Source organism: Lontra canadensis, unplaced genomic scaffold, assembly GCF_010015895.1.
Source record: "Lontra canadensis isolate GAN:19392208 unplaced genomic scaffold, GSC_riverotter_1.0 scaffold57, whole genome shotgun sequence".
Lineage (NCBI taxonomy): Eukaryota > Metazoa > Chordata > Mammalia > Carnivora > Mustelidae > Lontra > Lontra canadensis.
Window position 1 is genome coordinate 12,684,347 of NW_022631051.1, and position 26,029 is coordinate 12,710,375.

At 40.7% G+C, this 26,029-nt stretch overlaps 1 protein-coding gene across 1 annotated transcript in view; it reads right to left on the reverse strand.

The window, feature by feature from the left end:
• SPECC1L (sperm antigen with calponin homology and coiled-coil domains 1 like) overlaps nucleotides 1-26,029 on the reverse strand; it is a 109,603-nt gene that overhangs the window by 52,416 nt on the left and 31,158 nt on the right. The window contains exons 6-9 of the mRNA XM_032876039.1: nucleotides 15,076-15,149; nucleotides 13,775-13,950; nucleotides 8,646-8,809; nucleotides 3,360-3,451 (exon numbers count right to left, since the gene is read on the reverse strand). Coding sequence (XP_032731930.1) covers nucleotides 3,360-3,451; nucleotides 8,646-8,809; nucleotides 13,775-13,950; nucleotides 15,076-15,149 — 506 coding nt within the window. The remainder of the gene's footprint in view (nucleotides 1-3,359; nucleotides 3,452-8,645; nucleotides 8,810-13,774; nucleotides 13,951-15,075; nucleotides 15,150-26,029) is intronic.

Consider the following 26,029-nt stretch of genomic DNA (forward strand, 5'->3'; position numbering starts at 1 on the left):
ATTTTGAAGTCCAGTTTATCAATTTTCCTTCACAGCTCCTTTTAATGTTCTAAATAAGAAATCTTGGCCTTCTCGAAGATCAGGATGATTTTCTCTAATGTTTTCATCCACAAGTTTTTTAGTTTTAGCTTTCACATATAGGTCTACAATCAATTTTAATTCTTATAAATGCCATGAGAAACAGCTGTGGTTATCTTTTTTCCATATAGATTCTAGCTGTTCTGGAATCCTTTGTTGGAAAGGCTACCCCTCTCCCACTGAATTATGTTGGCACCTCTGCTGAAAATCAGCTGGCCTATTTCTGGATTATCTAATCTACTGATATAATGTCTACATTTAAACTACATCAGTAAGTGCAGCTGCTGGTACTCTATTTGTGAGATGGGGAATTTATCAGCTTAATGAAGATTTCAAATAAACAAACTATGTCAGTACCACACTGTCTTTGATTACTCTATGTGCTAAAATCAGGTAGTATAAATCTTCCAAATCTGTCTCCCCTTCCTTTTTTTTAATCTCCCAGATGCCTTGGCTATTCAGGGTCCTTTGAATTTCCATATAAATTTAAAACTGTATTATCAATTTCTACAAAATAGCATGCAGGACTGTCACTCGGATTGTATTGGATCCCTCACTGGGATTGTGAGGGAGAGCTATAAGATAATAACAATCCTGAGTCTTCCAGTCCATGAATATATCTGTTTATTACTTCCTCAAATTCTCTCAGCAATACTTTATTTTCCATTATACAGATTTTGCACAACATTCTATTAAATGTATTGCTAAGTATTTCCATTTTCAATTGTTCACTGGAGTTACTAGATCTAAGAGAGCAAGAGGAAACCTCAAGACAGAAGATACTCTTTTTATAACCCTACCTTGTGACATTCCACCCCTTTTGCCATACTGTATTCATCAGAAGTGAGCCAAAAGTCCAGCCAACACTCAAGAGGAGCAGATTCCACAAGTGTGTGACTTCTGAGAGTCACTAAGAAGCACTTCAGAGGCTGAGGACCCAGTTACTTACGGATCTCCTCCTCTTCTGAGGTTTATTTTTAAGGCAGGTGTAGCATAGTGCTTACTCAAGAGCAGTGTAGTTCTGCTTTAGGGTGTGGCCCTCAGGGGTCTCTACGGAATGCTCCAAGTATTCCCAGATTTCTCCACGGTGGCCAGTTGGAAATCAAATGATTCCCTGCTCTCTGTGAACCACGGGAAGTGTTTACCTGATAACTCTTCTGTCCTGGGAATCTGTTCTTACTCAGCCTTGTGAGGGTTCACCCTGTGCCTGTGCAGACTAGCATTCAGGCAAAGACTCATAGGGATGCCTCCGCAGAGGCCCTTCCTCTGTGTAGCTCCCTCCTCCTAGGTCTTCAGCCCTGCAAATTCCAGCACTCTCATCCTCCCTGAACACCGATCTCTGTCTCCTCAGACTCAGTTAGTTCCCCCTTCCTGACTCTATCTGGCTTCATCCCCCCGGAACCACCATCTGGAACCTCCCAACAGGAAAAGTGTGGGCCCAGCAGGACTTTTATTTAAGGACCACAGTCTCATGCTGCCTGCTGTACATGTCTGAATGTAATTGCTTCCTTTAATTTGTCCAGCTTTCGAGTTGCTGGGGGTGGCAGAGTAATCCAGCCAGTCACTCCCTCGAAGTCAGAAGTAGAATTCCCACTCAGGGAGTTTTGAAAAACTAACAATCCCACTCTTAGGCCCTATTCCCTAGAGATTCTCACTCACTAGGATGAGGCCTGGGAATCTATGTGTTTAAAACCTCTCCACATGGTTTTAATGCACAATTAGATTTGAGAAGCATTGTGCTAACCGAGTACTAAAAAGCTACTGAATATGACTTACATTAACTTCTATCAAGGTACAGAGATGAAATTTTTCACCTCCTACCTTTATAAAGATTTACAAAGTCATGCTTTGTATATTAAATTTCAACCAACAAATATTAAAGAAATTTCACCTCTTTTGAAGTTTATAGTTTGCATCTTGAGGTCTACAGAAAAAGTCTGAGTAATAGAGAGCATATAAAAAGCATTAAATCTATAGTACGATTGGAATTCCCTTGCCTTCATGGTAAATTAAGAGCATTAACACCTTCTGTACACATGGAAATGCAGCACCACTAATTTGCCACATTACAAATGCAGAAGGAGTACACATTTACCCTAAATTTCACATAGGAGAAAGTTAAAAAGTAAGAACAAGAAAAACAGCAACAACAGATTCACTCGTAAAATATATGGCCAATAATTAACAAAGCACAAAGGTCTCAATTTAAAAATAAAATGCTCCCAAATGCTAGTTTTAGGGAAGAGGTATGGCCAAGGCTCCCCTGTATCAAAAGGTACTAGGTACTAGGTTTATGGCCAGTTTTCCTTTGGCTACTCTAACTTATGTGGAAAACTCCACCACAGCCACTATTTCCAAAAGCAGCTGACCAACAAGGGTACAGTGAGAGGCCTAATGAGCACTACAGAACAACCATCTCCCTTGCTTCTGGCCTACATTTCCACAGCAGCCAGGAAGAGCAACTTCAGAGACTTGTTTACAATGGATCAGCAATGCCCTTGTACTAGATGGCTAAAAAAAACAGCCCATAATGAACCTTCTGCAGAAACCCCAACTCTGAACCTGGGCCAGCCTTAGGATTTGGTTGAACCTCGAGACACCACACCATGAAGGAACCTGAGAGGAAATGCCACACGGAGTGGCCCAGGCATCCTTGCTGAATCCAGGCCTCAGCCCACCCTGTGGCTAAGTGCAGGTATAGAAGTGAGCCCACAGAAAGCCAGCAAAGCTGCCTATTCAACACACAAATGCGAAAATCATACAACTGCTCTTTTAAACCACTAAGCTTTAATTTGTTAGGTAGCGGAGGCTGACACACGCCAACTACATATCCTACTTAGAGAGATGGTCCCTGAACCCACACTGCTCAGGTTCAAATCCCCACTCCACCACTTCATTATATGACCCTCAGCAAGCTGCTGAACTTTTCTAGGCCTCAGTTTCCACATGTGAAAACTAGAGGTAAGAATAGTACCTGGTAGCCAACAGGGCTGTTGTGAGAATTACATAAATTCACATGATAAAGCACAGGGAATAATGTAGAACACACAGCAAGTGCTCAGTACTTGTTAGCTAGCACTATTACTTTCCGAAGAGTAACACAATGGACGTCTTCGTAATTTATCTCAATTAAGGATATTTACATTATTTTACAATCCTAACTACTACATTCCTCAGGAGGTAAGTCATTTGCCCCCCCTAACATAAGTGTAAATGACTTTTAGGAGGACAAACTTTTAGATGCTGAGGCTCCCACGGCCTCTATGGTCACGGACACTTACCTGCATAGGTGAGACAGCTGCAGCAGGAGGGGTTTTCATCGGACTTGGACTCAAAGGCGTGCGAGGAATTGTGGCTGCAGTGGGGTTTGGTACTACAGAAACAAACAAACAAATACTGAATGCATCATGGTAGAGTGGAAGCTTTTATAACTGGTCTCCCCTGAAGGATCCCTCAGGCTACCCAATGTTCTGGACCCCCTGGAAGCTGTCCTGAGGCCTAACCTCCTCGGTGCTCGCTCACAGTCCTGCTTAACAGGTGATGCTTCTCCTGCCATCAGGCAGACTGTTCCCTAGAGTAGTTGTGTTGATTCCCAAACTGGTTATGCCAATCATCTCATTTTTGCCATTTCATTAACTTGGGTAGTTAAAGAACTCCATGAGCCAATGCAATTCAAGTTCAAAAAACCCAAGAGGAATATTTCTGTAACTGCACCAGGTGAGAAGCTGGGCTCATAGTGGATATGCATTCAATGAAGGCACACTGGAAAACAAAAGCAAACAAAAAACAAAGGAATACTGGGCTCCCATTCAGCTTTTCTCATCTCCTCCTGCGGAGTTCATCACTTCACTTTGCAAGTACTTTCTGGTTTACATTTAATGCAGATGTCTGTTAATTATTCGCTTACACATCAATCTCCCTCTCTAGACTGAACTATTCAAAAGTCGGATCCATAATTTACTCACTTCCAGATACTTGGGCTTGATACAGAGTTTAGTAGAGGGTGCATAAAAAATGGTTATTTGGGGCACCTGGGTAGCTCAGTGGGGAAAGTCTCTGCTTTCAGCTCAGGTCATGATCTCAAGGTCCTGGGATAGAGCCCCTCATCGGGCTCTCTGCTCAGCAGGGAGCCTGCTTCCCCCTCTCTCAGCCTGCTCTCTGCCTACTTGTGATCTCTCTCTCTGTGTCAAATAAATAAACATAATCTTTAAAAAAAATGTTTGTTTGAAGCCAAATTAAAATCAAAATGGGACACATATATAAAATCAGGCACATCACACAGTAGGAAAAGATGAAAAGTAGATCATTGTGGACCTTTTTATGCAACCAAGTACTTATATTTAAATTGCTATTTTTAGATGCATTCTTTTACTGAGATAAAATTCACATAATAGGGGAACCTGGCTGGTTCAGTCAGTAAAGGATGCTACTCTTTATCTTTGGGTTGTGAATTCGAGCCCTGTCTTAGGTGTGGAGCCTACTTAAAATTAAAAAAAAAATTTTTTTAATTCACCTAATAGGGGTACCTAGGTAGCTGAGTAGTTGAGCAACTGCCTTTGGCTTGGGTGATGATCTCAGGGTCCTGGGATGAAGCCCTCATTGGGCTCCCCGCTTGATGGGAGGCTTGCTTCTTCCTCTCCACCACTTGTGCTCTCTTGTGCACTCTCTCTCTCAAATAAATAAATAAAATCTTTGAAAAAAATTCACGTAATAGAAAGTAAATAATTTTAAAATGTATAGTTCAAAGGTATTTAGTACATTCACGATATTGCACAGCCATCATCACTTCTACCTAGTTCCAAAATGTCCCAGTCTCTATTAAGCAATCACTCCCCATATATCTCTTCCCCAGTACCTGGCAACTGTCAACAAACTGCCTTCTGCGTCTATGGACTTAGCTATTCTCCACATTCCATAAAAACGGAATCTTATAACCCATGACCTTTTGTGTCTGGCTGTTTTCACTTAGCATATTTTTCACATGGTAGTATGTATTAGTACTTCCTTCCTATGGCTGAATAATATTCCTTCAGATGTAGAGACCACATTCTGTTTATCCACTCATCAACTGATGGACAGCTGGATTGTTTCCATGTTTTGGCTATTATGAGTAATGCTATTACGAACACTCATGTACAAGTCATTTGAATACTTTGTGTTAACTTCTTTTGCATATATAATTAGGCAGTGCAATATGGAGTCATTTAGATATATTTTATTGTAAAATATTGCCTTTTTTTTTTTTTTTTACATTTTATTTATTTGACAGAGATCACAAGTAGGCAGAGAGGTAGGCAGAGAGAGAGGAGGAAGCAGGCTCCCTGCTGAGCAGGGAGCCCGATGCGGGGCTCAGTCCCAGAACCCTGAGATCATGACCTGAGCTGAAGGCAGAGGCTTAATCCACTGAGCCACCCAGGCACCCCTGTAAAATACTGCTTTTTAAAAAAGATCAGTACAGAAGCAGATTTATCTTTTTTGCATTAGGGCCCATTTCATCAATATTCTGAATAACTTCATGACTTTAATTTAGTGTAGACACTCCATTATCATTTCATTTTAGAAGTACAGATTTTTGTAAGTCTTTCTTTCATCTTAGCTCCTCATATTACCCAGAGGTAGCCACTAACAATAGTTCCAAGTGCATCTTTCTTGCACTTTTAATGCAAAAATCTATGCACTTAAAAAAACAAAATGAGATCACACTATGAAATACTGGTCTGCAACTTACTCTAAAGGATTGCAGGCATATTTTAACATAAGTACTTTGAGATTTACCTCATTCTTATTAAAAAATGCACAGCATTCTATTGTACTAATGGGTCATAATGACTTAATCCTTTTAACGGGCTCTTAAGCAATTTCCAGGTTTTCCCTTTTTTTTCAAACAATCCTCCACTGAAAACTTTGTGTGTGTATCTTTATCTATATCTACCTATATACATTCTTTTTGAAGATTTTATTTATTATTTGACAGAGAGAGACATAGCGAGAGAGGGAACACAAGCAGGGGGAGTAGGAGAGGGAGAACCAGGTGAGCAGGGAGCCTGATGCCGGGCTCGATCCCAGGACCCTGGGATCATGACCTGAGCTGAGGGCAGATGTTTAAAGACAGAGCCACTCAGGGGTCCCTATATCTATATATATTTATAAACATGTGCCAGTATTATGTATTAAGAACTTCAGGATCTATGAATATGGCATTTTAAATTGGAAGATATTATCCTCCAAAATATCTGTACCAACAATGTGAGTATATAAGTGACTTTTGCTCTGATTTGAAGTCAAGGAAACTAATTTGCATACACTCACAGAATACAGATTATAGAAACTCTATTATTATTAGAAGGATTAGAATAAAGCCTATTGTGAAGTTTAAAGAATTTTTAGAAGAAAATGTAAGTTTTAGGACACATTATTTTACTCTTGTTAAGATTTATTTAATTTAGAGAGAGTGTATGGGTGAGTGGGGGGGCAGGCAGAGGGAGAGTGTCTTAAGCCAACTCCGCACTGAGGACGATGCCCAACCCAGGGCTTGATCTCACCACCCTCAGATCATGACCTGAGCCAAACCCAAGAGCTGGATGCTTAACTGACTGCGTTACCCAGGTGCTCTTCTCTTCTGTTTTTTCAAGATTTTATTTTTTTTAAATTTTTGTTTTTTAAAGATTTTATTTGACAGACAGAGATCTCAAGTAGACAGAGAGGCAGGCAGAGAGAGAGAGGAGGAAGCAGGCTCCCCGCCGAGCAGAGAGCCCAACGCAGGGCTCGATCCCAGGACCCTGAGATCATGACCCAAGCTGAAGGCAGAGGCTTTAACCCACCGAGCCACCCAGGCGCCCCCCCCCTTTTTTTTTAATTTTTGAAAAATATTTTATTTATTTATTTGAAAGAGAGAGGAAGAGAGATCAAAGAGGGAGAAGCAGACTTGCTGCTGAGCAGACAGCCCATTGTGGGGCTTGATCCCAGGACCTCTGGGATCATGACCTGAACCGAAGGCAGAAGGCAGATGCTTAACCGACTGAGCCACTCAGGCCCTCCTAGTTTTCTTTTTTGTTTTTGTTTTTTAAAGATTTTATTTATTTATTTGACAGAGAGAGATCACAAGCAGGCAGAGAGGCAGGCAGAGAGAGAGGAGGAAGCAGGCTCCCTGCTGAGCAGAGAGCCCGATGTGGGGCTCGATCCCAGGACTCTGAGATCATGACCTGAGCCGAAGGCAGCGGCTTAACCCACTGAGCCACCCAGGCACCCCTTTTTTTTTTTTAAAGTAATCTCTAAACCCAACATGGGACTCAGACTCACAACCCCAGGATCGAGTCACATTCTCCGCCAACTGAGCCAGACAAGCACCCCCATTTAGGGGTTTTTTTTTCTTTTTTTAAACTACATCTCTTTCCCCTTCCCAGAGCTGAGGGGGTTAGAGAAATTAAAAGGACCCAGTCATCTGAAGGAGGGAAGAATAAGCTTCCGGATACAGAAGAGCCTGTGCAATATGGAGCCTGGCCTGCTTTGGGACCTGCAGTCCAGTGTGGCAGGAATACAGAAGACAGAGGAAGAGTGGTTCAACTGGGATAAGAGGAAGGCAGGGTCAGACCACACAGGCATTGGGGATCTGAATTTCACTTTAACTACAAAAAAGCAATTAAAGGACTTTAAGCAAGAAAAGACCTTTCTATCAAAATGAAAGAGAGAGACTGATTAGGAAGTCACTGAAATTAGAAGCTGATGATGGCTTGTACTAGCAGTTGATTACGCACTAGAGATGGAGAGAAGTAGATAGAGCAAAGATGTGCATGCTGGAGGCTGGATCCACATGACCTGATAATGGATTAGATGTGGAAGTGAGAAAGATGAAGGATTTAACAAAGGAGGAAGATTCTTGGGGCGCCTGGGTGGCTCAGTGGGTTAAAGCTTCATGCCAGGTCATGTTCCCAGGGTCCTGGGATCGAGCCCCGCATTGGGCTCTCTGCTCCGCGGGGAGCCTGCTTCTTCCTCTGTCTCTGCCTGCCTCTCTGCCTACTTGTGATCTCTCTCTCTCTCTGTCAAATAAATAAATAAATAAAATCTTTTTTTTTAAAAAAAAAGGAGGATTCTTGGATTTCTGGCTTAAGTAATTGGGTGGAATGGTCCTGCCATTTACATAGGGGAAAGCCTAAAGCTCAGGGGCAAGAGTGCAGTTTGGGACATAACATGTCTAGGAGATACCTGAGTGTCAGTATCAGGGAAGCCTTTGGATTTATAGACCTACAGGAGTTCAGATGAAGGGAAAGGGCTGAATTCATACATCTGGAGGTTTTTCAGCATAGAGAAAACACTCGGAGCCTCAGGACTATGTGAAGACACATTTCTTTGAGGGGCAAGGCACCGAGTCTAAGAACAAGATCTCTGAAGCTGAACAGATCCCAAATCCCCTGCTAAAAGTCACCTGATAGTAAGACTAGTTCATTAATACTACATGGAATTTGATGAGGCTCAGAGAGTAAGACGGTAAAGAATATCAAACCAGACCAGAGAACAGATACTAAGTGAATGACGACAGCCTGCCCTTGGCATAGGATTTAAGAAATTACCTTGTGATGCACTGTCGAAGGACTTGATGAGGGTTTTCACCGTAGGGGTTGGCTCGGAGGAAGTTGAAGACCTTCTACTCAGTCCCATCCCTTGCCTTAAGGCTGCCAAGTCTCTCTCAACAGCATTCATATAGTTGTACACCCGGCCTCGCTCCTCCTCTTGCCTGAAAACAATAGTGAAATCAGGCCTTTTTACACACATACTAGCAAATACACATTTTTGCCTCCCTACCGAAAAGCGTTAAAGAGTATCACTTAAAAAAAAAGACAGTATTGGGGCACCTGGGTGGCTCAGTGGGTTAAGCCTCTGTCTTCTGCTCAGGTCATGGTCTTGGAGTCCTTGGAGTCCATTGAGCCCTGCATCAGGCTTTCTGCTCAGCGGGGACCCTGCTTCTCCCTCTCTCTCTGCCTGACTCTCTGCCTATTTATGATCTCCCTCTCTGTCAAATAAATAAATAAGATCTTAAAAAAAAGAAAGAACAAAAAAAGTATCAGTAGAGCTGAATAAATTACCTAGTCTAATATTCTCGTTTGTTTGGTAAATTCCAGGAAACAATATTATAATTTTTATATTGGGTTGTACTAAATATATTCAAAAGTAACCAAAAGAATCCATTTTCATCTGAGTAAGTGTAAGGTGAGAACATCAGTAATCAGCTAGCAGTAAAATGCAAAGTGGGCTGGCCAAAAATAACTTGACTCAGAACTGGGATTTTGAGATTCTGTCCTGCTTTGAGGAGTCTGGGAATTCACCAGTACATATGGGTTATCTATACTGGCCCTATCTAATATGCCATGCACAAACAGGAAAATACAAAAGAAATGAAATCAAAGTTCATATTCTTTAAAACAAACCTTCTGTAGTATCCAAATAGAATTTCTACAAAGAAAAAAACAAAACAAAACCTGGGCCCTATTAGTAACATGAGTCTCTGAGATGCTCAGTGTTATGGATCATGATTCATCTAAAAAAATCAATAAATTTTATTTCTGGCTAGCTCTAATTCACTGAAATAACACAGAAGTTTTCATCTGGAATGAGATTTCAGTTGCAGAGTTTGCACCTTTCATATAACCATCAAATAAGTTTATAGGTAGACAAAAACTAAGCCAGTCCTTGGGAAAATCTGGTAGCTATTTTACTCTTCTGACAGTTGTTTTCCTCCAGATGTACCACAGGGTCTCATGTTCATACTTTTTTTTAAAGATTTTATTTACTTGAGAGAGAATGTGGTGTACAAGCCGGGGAGAGAGGCAGAGGGAGAGGGAGAAGCAGACTCCTCGCTAAGCAGGAAGCCTGATGCGGGACTCAATCCCAGGATCCAGGTATCATGACCTTAGCCGAAGGCAGACGCTTAATTACCACCCAGGCGCCCCAACCTGTTCAGAAGTTTTAACAAATAATCTGTAACAGTGATTATCAAACCTTTTGGTCTTGGAGTCCCTTTCCACTCTTTTTTTTTTTTTTTTTTTTAAGATTTATTTATTTATTTGAGAGTGAGCAAGAGTTAGAGCATGAGCAGGGGCACAGGGAGAGGGAGAAGCAGAATCCCCACTGAGCAGGGAGCCCAAAGTGTGGCTCTATCCCAAGACCCTGGAACCATGACCAAAGCTGAAGGCAGACACTTAACTGACCGAGACACCCAGACCTGGGCCCCCTCTTTCTACTCTTAAAAATTACTGAAGATCCCAAAGAGCTTTTCTTTATGTGGCTTATATCTACTGACATTTATCATAATGGAAATTTAAACTAAGATATATTTAAAATACTTTATTCATCTAAAAATAAAAATAAACCCAGGACTTAACAATACAATATACTTTTATGAAAAAACCACCATTTTCCAAAACCAAAAAATGGAAGAAGAGGAGGAAGAACAAGAAGATGAAGAATAGCAGTGTTTTTATATTTTTGTATATCTCTTTAATGTCTGGCTTAACAGAATACTATTAGATTCTCATTTCTTCTTCTGTATTCAATCTATTGTGACATTAAAAAAAAAAAAAACCAGGGCTCAGAGATATGTAGTAGTTGAAAAAGAAAAGATTATTTTAATGATGTGAAATAGGTAATTGTGGCTTTTTAGACAACCGAGGCTGTTTCTACTTGATACTATACCAAAATGTAGTAAGTGGTAGTTACTTAAAAGTTTGTTGCAATGTGCAATTTGAAACCATGTGAATAAACTTCTCCTACTCTGTACATTAAAAGTACTCTAGTCTATCTTACACTTTAAATGGATCTTTTACCCATATGTGACTGTACTGGTCATACAGAAAACACTGGTTCACTGAGTTACATGAATTTTCCAAATGAGGACATCTGTCATTATAAGATTTATTATTTAAAAGTCACATTTGTTAATATCAGCAATGATCTCATCAGGAAACTCTTTAAATACGGGAAGCTGCCAAGCTTGTGATGGCAGATACAAATTTTCTAAAATCCTAACATTTACTCAAATTTCCACATTTTAGCACCAGCAACAAATACAGTCAGTTGTTTTCCTTTAAGTGACAGTGACAGTCTCTCTTAATTCATTTCCAAGGGACATCCACCAAATACCAAAGTCTGAACAGTTTATTTTAGCTTGAGCTGTTTTTTTTTTTTCTTAACAATCACAGAGCACTTTCCCTGAGACAACCTCATACTTGAGTATACAGCAGACATAGCGAAAGTGCTTTATGTTTACTTCCCATTTATCACATGGGATGTTAAACAGAGTATATACTGAAGGACTGAGATTTAGTAAAATTAATTTACTGTTTCACTGAGGACATCTTTAGGACCTGATGGAATGATTCTTCAAGAGCAGAATTTCAGTCCCTCAGGTTAACTTCAGAATGAAAATTTTCAGGGATACCTGGGTGGTTAGTCAGTTAAGCATCCAACTCTTGCTTTCGGCTCAGGTTGTGATCTCAGGGTCCTGAGATCTAGCTCCCTGTTGGGCTCCCACACTCGGCAGAGTCTGCATGAGATTCTTTCTGCCTCTCCCTCTGCCCCTCCCTGTCGCGCGCACTTTTTCCCAAATAAATAAATAAATCTTTAAAAAAAAAAAAAAAAAAGAAGGAATGAAACATTTCTTTAACAGTATACAAAAAAAGGTAATATGAGTCTTACACCAAGTAGAAAAACAATAATCTTCCACTTCATTCTATGCTCTGCTTAAGGAAGCCAAAGAAAAATGGTTTAGTAATACGACTTTTCTCTGGGCCATTCATTAGAGATAAGCAACAATGAAACAAGATAGGTTTTTGAGAATATCCTGTTTTGTTCTGTTTTGTTTAAGTAGGCTCCAGGTGGCATGGAACCCAACAAGGGGCTTGAACTCACAACTCTGAGATCAAGACCTGAAATGAGATCGAGTAGGGGGGCACCTGGTGCACTCAGTGGGTTAGGCCTCTGCCTTCCGCTCAGGTCATAATCTCAAGGTCCTGGGATCGAGCCCCGCATTGGGCTCTGTTAAGAGGGGAGCCTGCTTCCCCCCTCCCTCTGCCTGCTGCTCTGCCTACTTGTGATCTCTCTCTGTGTCCAATTAATTACTTAATTAAAAAAAAAAAAAAGAGTCGGACACCTAACCAACTATGTCACCCAGGCACCCCATAAATATTTTTCTAAATTTTTTCCTAGGTCTACCTAAAAATTAGTTAAAGTAATGAAAAATCAAATACTTTTTTTTTTTTTTTAAAGATTTTATTTATTTATTTGACAGAGATCACAAGTAGGCAGAGAGGTAGGCAGAGAGAGAGGAAGGCAAGCAGGCTCCCTGCTGAGCAGAGAGCCCCATGCAGGGCTCAATCCCAGGACTCTAGGATCATGACCTGAGCCGAAGGCAAAGGCTTTAACCCACTGAGCCACCCAGGCGCCCCAAATACTTTTTTTTTTTTTTTAAGATTTGATTTATTTATTTGACAGACAGAGATCACAAGTAGGCAGAGAGGCAGGCGGTGGGGGGGAGAGCAGGCTCCCCGCCAAGCAGAGACCCCCCCACCCCGATGCGAGACTCGATCCCAGAACCCTGGGATCATGACCTGAGCCGAAGGCAGCAACTTAACCCACTGAGCCACCCAGGGACCCCCCAAATACTTTATAAAGTAAACTCCCTGCCCAACTTGGGGCTCAAACTCATAACCCCAAGATCAAGTCATATGCTCTACTGACTGAGCCAGCTAAGCGTCCCTGGATAATCAAATTCTTAATAATAACCTCAAACATAAAAACTACTCCCCCTACCCATTAGATGGAATCTCACTGAGAACTCAAAACACATCACAAATGGCATCTCATCTAAAGCACTACATTGGTTTCCAATGATCTCTATGTTAATGGGGAAAAAAATACTACTATGGAGATTAAGGTGGTTATAAGTGAAAACTCCTCAAGAGAGTGATAGAGAAAAATTCACTTCGCACTCTTTACTTGGGTCTCTAATAATAACATTAGTTATTAAGGTAGGGGTGACTGGGTGGTTCAGTTGGTTAAGTTTCTAATCCGGGGTCCTGGGATCAAGCCCCACACCGGGCTCCCTGCTCAGTAGGGAGTCTGCTTCTTCCTCTCATTCTCCCTCTGTGCTTTCCCTCTCTCTTTCTCTCCAACAAATAAATAAAATCTTAAAAAAAATAAAATAAAGTATACTCATCATCGCCCTGGCTACTGGGCAGGCAGATCTCCTTTCAGCCTTCCAGCAACACTGTAAAGCAGATAGGACTGCCTCCATCTTAAAGATGAGCAAACTGAGGCTTAGGGAAGTTAAGGGTCCTGACCAAGATCACACAGCTAGTAAGAAGCAGAAGTGGACAGGATGTGTACTTCCATACTACACATCCTTAATCAGAGGCTATTAATCTAAAGCAGAGTAACAGGGCTGGAGTGCAGAGATACAGGAAAGAAGAAAACTAGAAGGTACTTTGTGCCAGGGACCATTCTGGCCCCCTCAGAACTATTAATTATAGATATTGATAACAACTCTGACAGATCATATAGAATGTACTATTTTACAGGCGTCATAAAATGAGGCCAGAAAAGTTGAGTAACTTCCACTAGGATCCACACTCATTCTTTCCATGATACCACATCACAAAATTGGGACTGAAGTGTTCTCTATTAAAACTGGTTTCTCAAAACATACTTGCGTGACTTTATCTCCTCCAGTTCTTTTGTGAGTTTCTCATTTTTTTCTTGAGCCTCATGTAACCGGCGCTTCAGATCGCCAATCTCCTCTTGGGCCTCAGATTTAATGTCATTTGCAATGACCACAGCAGTCTGGAGATCAGCTTGAAATTGCCGCCATTCCGCAGATTCTTCCTACGTTAAAAAACTAAATTTTTATTTCCAAAAGAAAGCAAAAATACTTACTTAAAAATAATAAAGTGTATTTATAACTGGACTATAATGCACTGTCCCAAATGATGATTAATTTCTTTTAAATCTCAGAGAACTGCTATTATAATTTCGAACAGGTAACAGGTAATACAATTATTAGTAGTGAACTTGTACTTAATGAGGAAAAGACTTTCTAGTTGCTCTGTCTGCTGAGGCATCGAGCACCAGAGTGCTTAATCAATATTAATGACAATAATATCAAGTCTCCCTTCCTTATGCAAGTTTTTAAGTCTTATGAAAATAAACACATCGTTCAAAATTTACAGCATTTTACCTCTGAAAAATAGATAATATGTGTGAACCATACGGAAAGATTTTACAGGGAATATCTATAAATATCTTGACATCAAAAACTAACAGGAAAAAAAAAATCAAAAGTCAAGGAAAAGGAAGAGGAAGCCCGATGAAAAACACTAAACTCAAACTAGGCAGACAAAGTCATACAAAGAGAAGAGCAAAGAACTGTACCGTCTGCTCCTTCCCACAGCCATGGAGGATGTGGGCGTGGCTGGGTGGGCAAGTCTCCCCAGGGCGTTGCCTCCACCAGAGCCACAGCTGCCCAATTCCTGGCCCAGCACCCATCCCCCAACAAAGCGATTTTCTGACACTGTGAATACAGCCTGAGTAACTGAGGCATGACCCAAACTAAGAGATGAGCTTCCCCCACCTCTGCAGTAGACTGGCACTGCTGTCAGCAAGCTGATCAAATCCACAGAAGACAGAAAACCAGATGAAAACAGCTTGGTTTGGGACACTTACTAATCAAGAGCAAATAATTTTTCTTTCCAAAATATAATACTTGCTTTCCAAATCCATCTTTTTAAAACTACCACTCATAAATTATTAGAAGATTCTTCTATCCAGAATCTAGCACTAATCCCAACTTGAAATGATGGCAGTTGCTTTCAGCCCAATGGGCAGGAGGATCAGTATTTTAACTGTATCTGAAGCTTAAGACGAATGCTAACAACGATCAAGGACTACACTGTCCTCAACTTTCAGAAACCTAGGTATTCTAATGAGATAATACATGAGGATTTATCCTACCCGAAGTCTCCTATGGAGTGTCTTGATTTCTCTTTCCATGTCATGTTTCTGGTCCTGGAGTTTTTTAACTGTATCTGAAAAGAGCACAGAAGTTTAAATATATATTCTTAAACCTGTGTTCCAAGGAATAATATAAAGGGAGGTATTTAAATATGACATTGAAAAGAAAGGTCATCCTCCCCAAAGACTTCTTATTTGTAATACAAAACTCTAAAAACAAAAAAAAGAATGTTCAATCCAAGTATTAACCAATACTACTTTCCTAAGGAAAATATCAAAGCTTAAATCACAATTTCTGGATTGCTTCCTTCCTCAGGGTCTTAATTCTGAAACAAAAAGTTAAGTAAAATCAATTGTTGGAAACACATTGTTGGCTCATAACCAATCAAAATATCACTGACTACTATTAAAGTGTGAACTTTTAATCAAAAGGGTTATTTTTTTTTTAAAGATTTTATTTATTTATTTGACAGAGAGAGATCACAAGTAGACGGAGAGGCAGATAGAGAGAGAGAGAGAGAGAGAGAGAGAGGGAAGCAGGCTTCCTGCTGGGCAGAGAGCCTGATGCGGGACTCGATCCCAGGACCCTGAGATCATGACCTGAGCCAAAGGCAGCGGCTTAACCCACTGAGCCACCCAGGCGCCCCAATCAAAAGGGTTATTAAACTAAACTCTTTATGAAAGCATAACTTACTTTACACACTGCAATAAATTCCAGAAAAGTGGTGAATTAGCAAAATTTTTACAAATTTAATTAATTACCCTGGGGAGCTGCTATTTACATTACTTCTACATAAAGTCTTTTTATAAAATAATAATATATTCATAAAATAAATAAAGACTCCTCAAATCATTTCTTACATAATATGAATTTTCCTCAATTACATTTTCACTGTAAACATTTAATGAGTACCACCAATATCCAAAGTACCATTCTAGATAGAGTGGGAATGCAAACATGAAGGCAAAGTCAAGCCCAGTGTCCCTGGAACCAGAAATGTATAGGAAGTCATATTCTACTTGGAGGTTCTGCTCAAAAGTCCATGCTTAAGAGGAAATGGCTGAGGAGGTCGCCCACCGGTAACTGCCACCCAGTAAATCTATCCCAGTTGATTACTTCGACAGCTCAGGGACTGAGAACTTTCTCATGGCTGAAGCATCAAAAAAAGCACTGACATCTGGTGACAAATTCCATGACTTTACCTGCCACCCCCACTCCAGGAGAGCCCTATCCTTTCTGTGTTCCAACTCTGTCTGTGACTACTACGGCCAATCCTCTTACATTTCTTTATATATCTGTCTCTACCACTAGACTGGAAACACTTCAAAGTCAGGCGCTATGTGGTGACTTCACAGCTCCAACACCTGACACATGGTAGGGCTGTAAAATGGAATAAATGTATAAATATGCAGGCTAATGGAGGGAACAAGAGAAAACAATACTCAAATCAGAACCTAAGATTTAAAAAAAATATTCCATTAACAGAATTAAACTCTTTATTATCAAGGACATCACTGCTATAGACACTGGAATTTCTGAGTAAACATTCCTTCCTATTCCTTACACTTACTTAGTAGTAGGAACCTAGGCATAGTGAACACCTGTGTGAGGTGTCACGTGTAATCAAAAAAGTTGTCCTTAAAGAGCCCCTGGCTGGCTGTCAGTAGAGCACAAAACTCTTAATCTTAGGGTTGAGTGTAGAGACCACTCAAAAACAAAATCTTTAAAAAAAAGAATCTTGGGTGCTTCGCTGACATGAGATGCTTGATCTTGGGATTGTGGGCCCAAGCCCCATGTTGGGTTTAAGATCACTTAAAATTAAAATCTTTTCCAAAGAAAATCTTCCTGGGGCACCTGGGTGCCTCAGTCAGTTGAGCGACCAACTCTTGATCTCAACTCAGGTCATGATCTCAAGGTCATGGGATGGACCCCAAGTTGCTCCACACTCAGCAGGGAGTCTGCTTCTCTCCCTCTCCTTGTGCCTGTCCCCCCACTCACGCCCTCTCTAATAAAGCTTACAAAAATCTTCCCTCAGTTCACAAATTATTAACTTTTAATCAACACCCTAAAGTAGGAGTGTGCTACTGTCTTTTCTTAAACTGTTCATCTTCCCCCTCTCAGTTCCATTAGGAACCTACTCTGCTGTAGACCTCTGTGACATGAAGCCTTTAATTCAACACTGATACATCTGTGTTCAGATATTTTTACTTTTTTAATTTTTAAAATTTTTCTTTCTTTCTTCTTTTCTTTTCTTTTTTTTTTTAGAGAGAGTGCATGAGCAAGGCAGGGAGGGGCAAGGGGCAAAGGGAGAGAGAGAATCTTAAGCAGGCTCCACGTTCAGCACAGAGCCCAACACAGGGCTCAGTATCACAACCCTGAGATGATGACTTGAGCTGAAACCAAGAGTTGGATGCATAACCAACTGAGCCAAGGCACCCCCAGTATTATATATGTGTAATAATTATTGTAAATATATAATGACAATATGTTTTCTAAAGCTAAATAAAAAACAAATGAGATAAAACATGGGGGGAAATCTGGCCAATTTTGGTAGCCAGTAGCTAATTCTCTCCCATTCAACACAAAATTGTTCAACAAAGTTGAGGTCTCTGAAATAAGGATTCAAAATTAAAAATTAACTCAACGAATACCTCATTAAGTACCCTCTTTGTACCGGGCTTTTTTCTAGATGCTTAAGATATAAAGGAAAAGGAAAAAAAATACAGTCCTTACCTACAGACAGAAAAGAGGATGTTTTCATATGAAAAGGATTAGACTTTAAAAGTCTATCTCTACAGAGCTACTTCTGACCTCATTTAACCTGGAAACTGAGGGTCAAAAGGGCCATTCAATTTGATTAAGAGCAAAGTGGACACCAGTGAGTGAGTCCAATACCCTGATCCGTATCTCTGGAGGCAAAGATGACTCAAACCAGCATGGATCATCGGCTCCCATATGACCTACATACAGCTGAATTCAAGGTCTTGGTGATACTATCAGACGTAAATAAGGACAGAAGATAAAATATTTTTAGTATTGGGAACACTACGAGTTACACCTTTCATTTACACTATATTTAAATGTAAGAATTTGGAGGGTGCTTGGGTGGCTCAGTCAGTTAAGTGTCTGCCTTCGGCTTAGGTCATGATCCGAGGGTCCTGGGATCGAGCCCTATGTTGGGCTCCCTACATGGCAGGGAGCCTGCTTCTCCCTCTCCTTCTGCTGCTCCACCTGCTTGTGCTCTCTTGCATGCTCACCCTCTCTCTGTCAAATGAATAAATAAAATCTTTTAAAAAATTAAAAACAAACAAATAAATGCAAAAAGTTTTATAATGAAAATAGGAAAAAAAAAGTGAATTTCTCCTCCTCAGCTGAAAACTGTTTTCCACTTTTTCTGGTCACAAAAGACGTATCTACGAATCTTCAGATAATTCACATAAGACAAATGACAGCAAATCTAACTACTGCTCACCTTTAACATCTGGTGTGTCTTAATTCTCAGTTAACATTTTAAGCCACCTGACCATCTTAGACTGGTCATAAAATCCAAGATTTCATTCATTTCTTTGGCTCTTATTCTTTTCTCTTTCCCAAACTCCACATTCATGGCCACATCATCGCTATTCTTAAAAGGGCATTCTTCTGGGGCGCCTGGGTGGCTCAGTGGTTTAAAGCCTCTGCCTTCAGCTCAGGTCATGATCTCAGGGTCCTGGGATCGAGCCCCACATCGGGCTCTCTGCTCGGTGGCGAGCCTGCTTCCCCCCCACCCCCTGCCTGCCTCTCTGCCTCTGTCAAATAAATGAATAAAATCTTAAAAAAAAAAAAAAAGGGCATTCTTCCACACTCAGCACTATATATTAATTATTGTTGTGTTTTATTAAACCTTTTAAACAGAAAGGAAAGGAAGCTGGCAGCCAGTGGACATATTTAGACAGAATAAAGTTCACTATAAGTATCTCTAGGGAATTTGACTTAAACTTCATGAATCATAACTATCTTTGCTTTGTAACATAAAGTATTAAAAATGATAACAGGCTTTTCTCCTCGGAAACCAAAGGACTCTGTATCTATGCTCTTGTTCTGAAGACCAGCTAAACAAAACTGCCATCTGGCCCAATTAACGGTCACACAAAAAGGCACTGTTAGTTGTCAAGTCCGGGGCCACTAAACATGCTAAATGCACTAGAAATTCCTCCTCCGAAGTTCTTCTAGTATGGGGGACACTGCCATCTACTGTCTTCAACTCAAAAGCAACATTACATTCTATCAAAGATCAGAAGAACTACTACAATCTCATTTTTAATTACAAATTATAACTCAACTTTACAAAGTTATTTTTATTCTAGAAATCAGATAAACTGCTATTCTCATTGGCATTAGAACAACTTTGCTCTGAATAGTTCTGGGCACTGCCCTCCCCATTTAATAATGGGGTTCACAATCTTTTCCCTACTAAGACCTCTCATCCCTGACAGAGAAGGAACCACCAACCGGGCCTTCGTTCTGGCCCAGTTAAATGCCCATCACACATGCAGATGTTACCTACCATGAGCACAGCTACCATAAGCACAGATTCAACTCGGGGGTGGGGGGTGTAAAAAAATCAACGAAAGTTCACAAGCAACCTTTCCTGCCCGCCAAATACAAGAAAACCCTCAGGGCACTGATAGCTCAGTGCTGTCAGACCCTTGCATCCCATCGAGTGCTTTCAACTAACATCACGTGCAATTTCTAGAGGAAGGGAAAGGACAAGTGTAAACCATCAGTTAAAATACTATGCCTTGGGGCGCCTGGGTGGCTCAGTGGGTTAAAGCCTCTGCCTTCAGCTCGGGTCATGATCTCACGGTCTTGGGATCGAGCCCCGCATCGGGCTCTCTGCTCAGCGGGGAGCCTGCTTCCTCCTCTTTCTCTCTCTCTGCCTGCCTCTCTGCCTACTTGTGATCTCTGTCTGCCAAATAAATAAAAAATAAATAAAATCTTAAAAAAAAAAAATACTATGCCTTAGGGTCACGTTGGGGGAGATGGGCAGTACATTCCGCCATCAAGCCACAGCTCTAGCTTTATCTCCAAACCAGAATTCCTGATGCTGAAAGAGGACACAGATGAGTTTCAAACGAACCATTTACTACTTTTATTTTTCTTTATTCGTTATTTCCCACCCCCCCCAAAAGTAGGTAGAACTTTCCCCCTTTGATTATAAAAAGTAATGCATGTTCACAGCAAAAATCCAGGAAACAGAAAAGGGTTGCAAAAATAAGCTTTCTCATGGGTTGCCTGGGTGGCTCAGCTGGCTGACTATCTGACTCTTGGTTTCGGCTCAGGTCATGATCTTGGGTTTGTGGGACTGAGATCCCTGAGATCATGACCTGAGCCGAAGGCAGAGGCTTAACCCTCTGAGCCACCCAGGTGCCCTAAAATAAACCTTTAAAAAATAAAATAAGTACAGTTACTCATCATTTACATTTGCCATATATCCTTCCAGACTTGGAGTGTGTGAATATTTTTCTTAAAATGGGATTATAGTATTCATACTTCTTCATAAGCCTTTCCACTAAGCAGTAGATAATGGACATCTATCAACAAATACAGGGGCGCCTGGGTGGCTCAGTGGGTTAAAGCCTCTGCCTTCGGCTCAGGTCATGATCCCATGGTCCTGGGATGGAGCCCTGCATCAAGCTCTCTGCTCAGCAGGGAGCCTGCTTCCCCCTCTCTCTGTCTCTGCCTGCCTCTCTGCCTACTTGTGATCTCTGTCAAATAAATAAATAAAATCTTTTTAAAAAATTGATTAAAAAAAAAACAAATACAGATATGCAGCATTATCTGATGGCTGTGTTAGTATTCCATCAGCTGGCTATAGGATTTATTTTAGCAACCTCCTACTAACAAATAGAATGGTGCTATGATTTTTGTCATAAACACAGTGAGTGTCTCTTCACAACTGTTCAGATATTACCTGAAGACACATTTCTAGAAGTGGAAGAAGTAAGGAAGGACCATTCAAAACTATCAACAGGATCCAGGTTTATCCATTAGAAGGTTCCAGCTCAAGAATGTAGAACTTTTTTTGAGAAGTTACCACATTATAAAATTTGTTATACAGGATACACTGAAATCAGTATTTCTTAAGGGCCATCACTATGCCCGGCCACATACATTTCAGTGTAATGCTGTATTTAAAATGTTTATGATTTTGATTACAGAAGTAATACACTTGGCTCATACACCATTGAATGATTACCTGCTTTATCCTGTCTATGGCACTTTGTGCCATACAGAGCTGCCTAATTTGTCCTCACTGGTGACATGGCAGTCATAGCAAGGATGCACTGTGCATATGGGCTATTAACTAGATCGCAACTGTTGAAAGTACAGGTAGTTTCCAAGTATTTGTGATAAAGCAGCAATTCTGCAACATACATATCTAAGTTTACATTTGCAAACTTATAAGCATGTTTCTAAAGAACAGATTTCTGGAAGTGGATTACTAAAGTACTGTTACACTTTAAATTTTGATCAATATCCCAAAAAGGCTGCAGTAATCTATACTCCTTCAAACAGTACACACGGGAGCCCTTTTCTCCTCTCCTACACTATTAGCCTTTTTAACTTTCCACACCTGCTGTGAAAATTGGCATTTTGTTTTGAGTTTCTTTGCTTTTTTAGTGAAATCGAGCATCTTTTTTCACCTTTTCTAATTATCTATTCAAACACATTTTTAGCCAATGGATTATCCTAGTATCATCGATGTATATAATCTCCTCATATATTCGATATGTATTACCAAAATTTCTCCCAATGTCCTTTATTTATGGTACTTTTGTTTTGCTGAACTCAAAATTTCAATCATACACAGTCAAATATAGACTTTCCTTTATGGCTTCCAAGTATTCCTTAACTTTTTTTTTAAGGAGGCTCCACCTAGCATGAAGCCCAATGCAGGGCTTGAACTCAAGACCCTGAGATCGAGACCTGAGCTGAGATTAAGAGCTGAACACTTAACCGACTGAACCACCCAGGTGCCCCTTCCCCACATATTTTAAAAAGGCTTTTCCCACCACAGAATTATACAGCTCTCCTCTATTCCTTCTGCTACTTCTCTACTCTCAAGCCACCCTTGCTCACCACTGTCACTAGTGTTCCATGTAAAAGTGCAAAACCTGTGTTAGATGTTTGGCCCTAGTCCCAAATCTCAGAACTACAGAAGGCATGAAAGGAGCTATACATAATTACAAGCACACACAGAGCATAACTACACAAATACTAAGTTGCTGATAAATTCATTCTAACAGATGGGTACATCACATCACCTGACCCACCCCTGAGCTCTCCCTGGTGCCACTACCCTCAACACCAATTAGCTTTGGTTTGCTGGACTAGTGTTGAGTCAAGTCATTAACTTTATTACTTTGGGCTCAGCTGACTTGCTTCCTTCTGCTATTTCTCTTTGAAGATACTAGAATGTCCACTAAGTCCTGGTTGGCCTTACTTACTTAAGGACAAGGATAATTAATATTAGTGACTTCTACATGTTTCTCAGCAACTGTGAAAGTCACTGCTGTGATGGCCTCCCCCCTCAACATAATGACTGGCTAAAGGCTCTGCTGATGACAATTCCTACAGGGGGCCCCTCCTCCAAAGGTACAGGGACATAAAGTGGGTGGCTTCAACCAAGGCAACAGGGGTGGGTGGGTGGGTGTGGGTGTGCGCGCGCCCACGCGCGCGCACCTGTTTCACTGCTGAGCCTTTCCCTATGGGAAGCCTGCCGTTACTTCAGGCAAGGCTTTACTTCTGTTTTTGATGCTAACACTTCGGCAGGAGCCCCTGGCACCATATTCACCACCTTCTTTAGAAAAAGAATCCAAGCCTGGGGGCAAACACCAGAGCCAGCACACTATAGACAAGAGGGCAGTAAAACTTCTGGCAATCCTTTACACCACAGCCTGAAACTGCTACTGGTCCCAGGCCTGATGATCCCTGAGTAACCCCCATCCCCAAAGTTAGGCTGGGAATATCACTACTTAGAGCTTTAGTGTTCTCCTGCACTGTACGTTTTTCTGCTCTGTTTGATTTCTCCATATCCCCAAATCCATCTGCTTTATCTATTCCAGAAGTTACTCAAAATTACTGATCTACTGATGAGACCCCCTCACCTATTTTCTGTCTTTGGTTTAGGCTCATTGTCATTTTTGTATTACATGGCAGGACCATTTCACTAAGACTTTGGGAGAGAGAGGAAGTACATGTATGGCCTTAGGCCATCATCTTGAACCCCAAGTCTTAACACAGTATTTACTGAATGAACTTTACATCAGATCTTTGTAGTTTGGAATGCTAAATCCAAACAATACAAAAAAGCACTTACAGGCCAGGTCTAGGGAGCATGGTACTGACATGATCTGGAAAGCTACCTGGGATTCCAAATACATGTTATGCCTTGTGATACTGTCCCACACTCACTGAACTCTACTCTTTTTTTTTTTTTTTTTTTCAGTCTTTTTTCTCTATGTCCTTCAGACTGGATAGTGCCTTACTGACTGGTCTTTAAGTTCACTAACATTCTGCATCTCTACTTTGCAGTTTAAATGACCGAGTAAACTTTTGGTATTAGCTGTTAAAATTTTCAGTTCAAAAATATGTTTTAGGTTCTTTTCTTTACAGTCTTCATTTCTCTGCTGAGATTTGCTGTTTATTCATTCCTTACAAGCAGATTTTCCTCAACAACCTGAGGACAGTTACAATGGCTGCTTTAAAATCCTGTCTACAGGGTGCCTGGGTGGCTCAGTCAGTTAAGTTCAGTCAGTTAAGAGTCCAACTCTTGATTTCAGATCAGGTCATGATCTCAGGTTTGTGAGACTGAGCCCCATGTTGGGCTCTCTGCTCAGCGGAGAGTCTGTTTCAGATTCTTTCCCTCTGCCCCTCACCCTGCTTGTGCACTTGACACTCTTTCTCTCTCAAATAAAGAGATAAATCTTTAAAAAATAATGAAAATAAAAATAAATAAAATTCTGTCCACTAATTCTGAATCAAGATCATTTTGGGGGTAAGGATTAACTACTAATGCTTAGTTTCTTTTAAGAGTGATGAAAAAGTTCTAAAGTTGACTATCATAATGGCTGCTCCATAGAACAACATCTCAATTTTTTAGGGCACCTGGCTGGCTCAATCAGTGGGGTGTGAGACTCTTGATTCTGGGGTTGTGAGTTCAAGCCCCATGTTGGGTGTATAGATTACATAAAAATAAAGTCATTTCTTTTTTAAGATTTATTTATTTGAGAGAGAGACAGCACAAGTGGCAGGGGAGAGGGAGGGAGAATCTCAAGCAGACTCTGGGCTGAGCAAGAAGCCTGCGGTGAGGCTCAATCCCAGGACCCTGAGATCATGACCTGAGCAAAAACCAAGAGTCAGACACTTAACCAACTGCACCACCCAGATGCCCCTTAAAAATAAAATCTTTTTTAAAAAAAGAAAATGGGGTGCCTGGATGGCCCAGTGGGTTAAAGCCTCTGCCTTTGGCTCAGGTCATGGTCCCCGGGGTCCTGGGATCAAGTTCCACATCGGCTCTCTACTCAGCAGGGAGCCTGCTTCATCTTCTCTCTACCTTCATCCTCTCTCTGCCTGCCTGTGATCTCTGTCAGGTAAATAAATGAAATCTTTAAAAAAAAAAAAAAAGAAGAAAGGAAGAAAGAAAGTTCAATTTCTCAATTAACAGCAAGTCCCCCATTCCAAGTGGTGACCTAGCATCTATCCCAAGTGCTAGAATTCTCTAAGAAATAAATTAACTCCTATCAGACTACAGAGACATAACAACTAGTTTCATGTAGTACATGAAACTTGCTTGGATCCTGGTTCCTAGAGAAAACTATAAAAGACGTTTTGGGGACAGCTGAGAAAATGTGAATATGAGCTATTAAATGATACTAAGGAATTATACCAAATTTTTACTAAATATGATTACAAGGAGAATATTTAAGAGTCACATACTGAAATATTACATGTCATAAGGTCTACAACTTACTGTCAGCTGGTTCAGTTAAACACACACATGCACACATGGAAGGTGAATACTGCAAAACAATAACTGTCAAATCTAGGCAGTGGATACTAACATACCATGCTGCCAATATTTCTGGATATTTGAACTTTTCATTTCAAAAAATTGGGGGGAGAAGCTATATAGCTAAAAGAAATTTTATTCAGGATTTTCAGCCACCTCAAAATTAAAATCCATATGTTAACATAATTTTTGTTTTGGCAATGATTTTTCATCCCAGGAATCCTTATCAGCTAACATTTTTCTACCTACATCCTCAATTACCACAAGATGTCACTCTTTTCCATGTTCAAATCAAAGTCTTACAAGGGAAAAGGCTTTTTTTTATCAGTACTAAATGAAAAATGCACTCAATTTCCAAGTTAATCTGAAAAACTTTAGAACCTTTTATATTTAGGAAATAAAGTTAAATAAATCCTCTCAGTTCAGAGATAATGAAATACAGACTAGCTATAAATGTTAAACTGAAAGTACTGGGTTTTTAAAAAGATTTTATTTATTCATTTGAGAGACAAAGAGAGCACAAGCAGAGGGAGGAGCAGAGGGAGAGGGAGAAGCAGACGCCCCGCCCAGCCAGGAGCCCGAAGTGGGGCTCGATCCCAGGACCCCGAGATCATAACCCAAGGCGAAGGCAGGTGCCCAACCAACTAAGCCACCCAGGCACCCCTTAAACTGAAGTTTTTAGAAACTTCAGGTAAGGACGTTTTATCTGTTGGGCTATCGTTATCTCTAAGAAGAGTCCCCTGGTCAGCTACTTCAGTATCCAAATGTCTCAGAATGTTCCAAATAACCCTGGGGTCAATCCAGAGAATCAGAGCCAACTAGTCAGAGCCTAGAACTGCCACACGTTTATAGTACTCCTGCAGATGACCCACCCACTCTCTCCTGGAACTAGTTCAAAC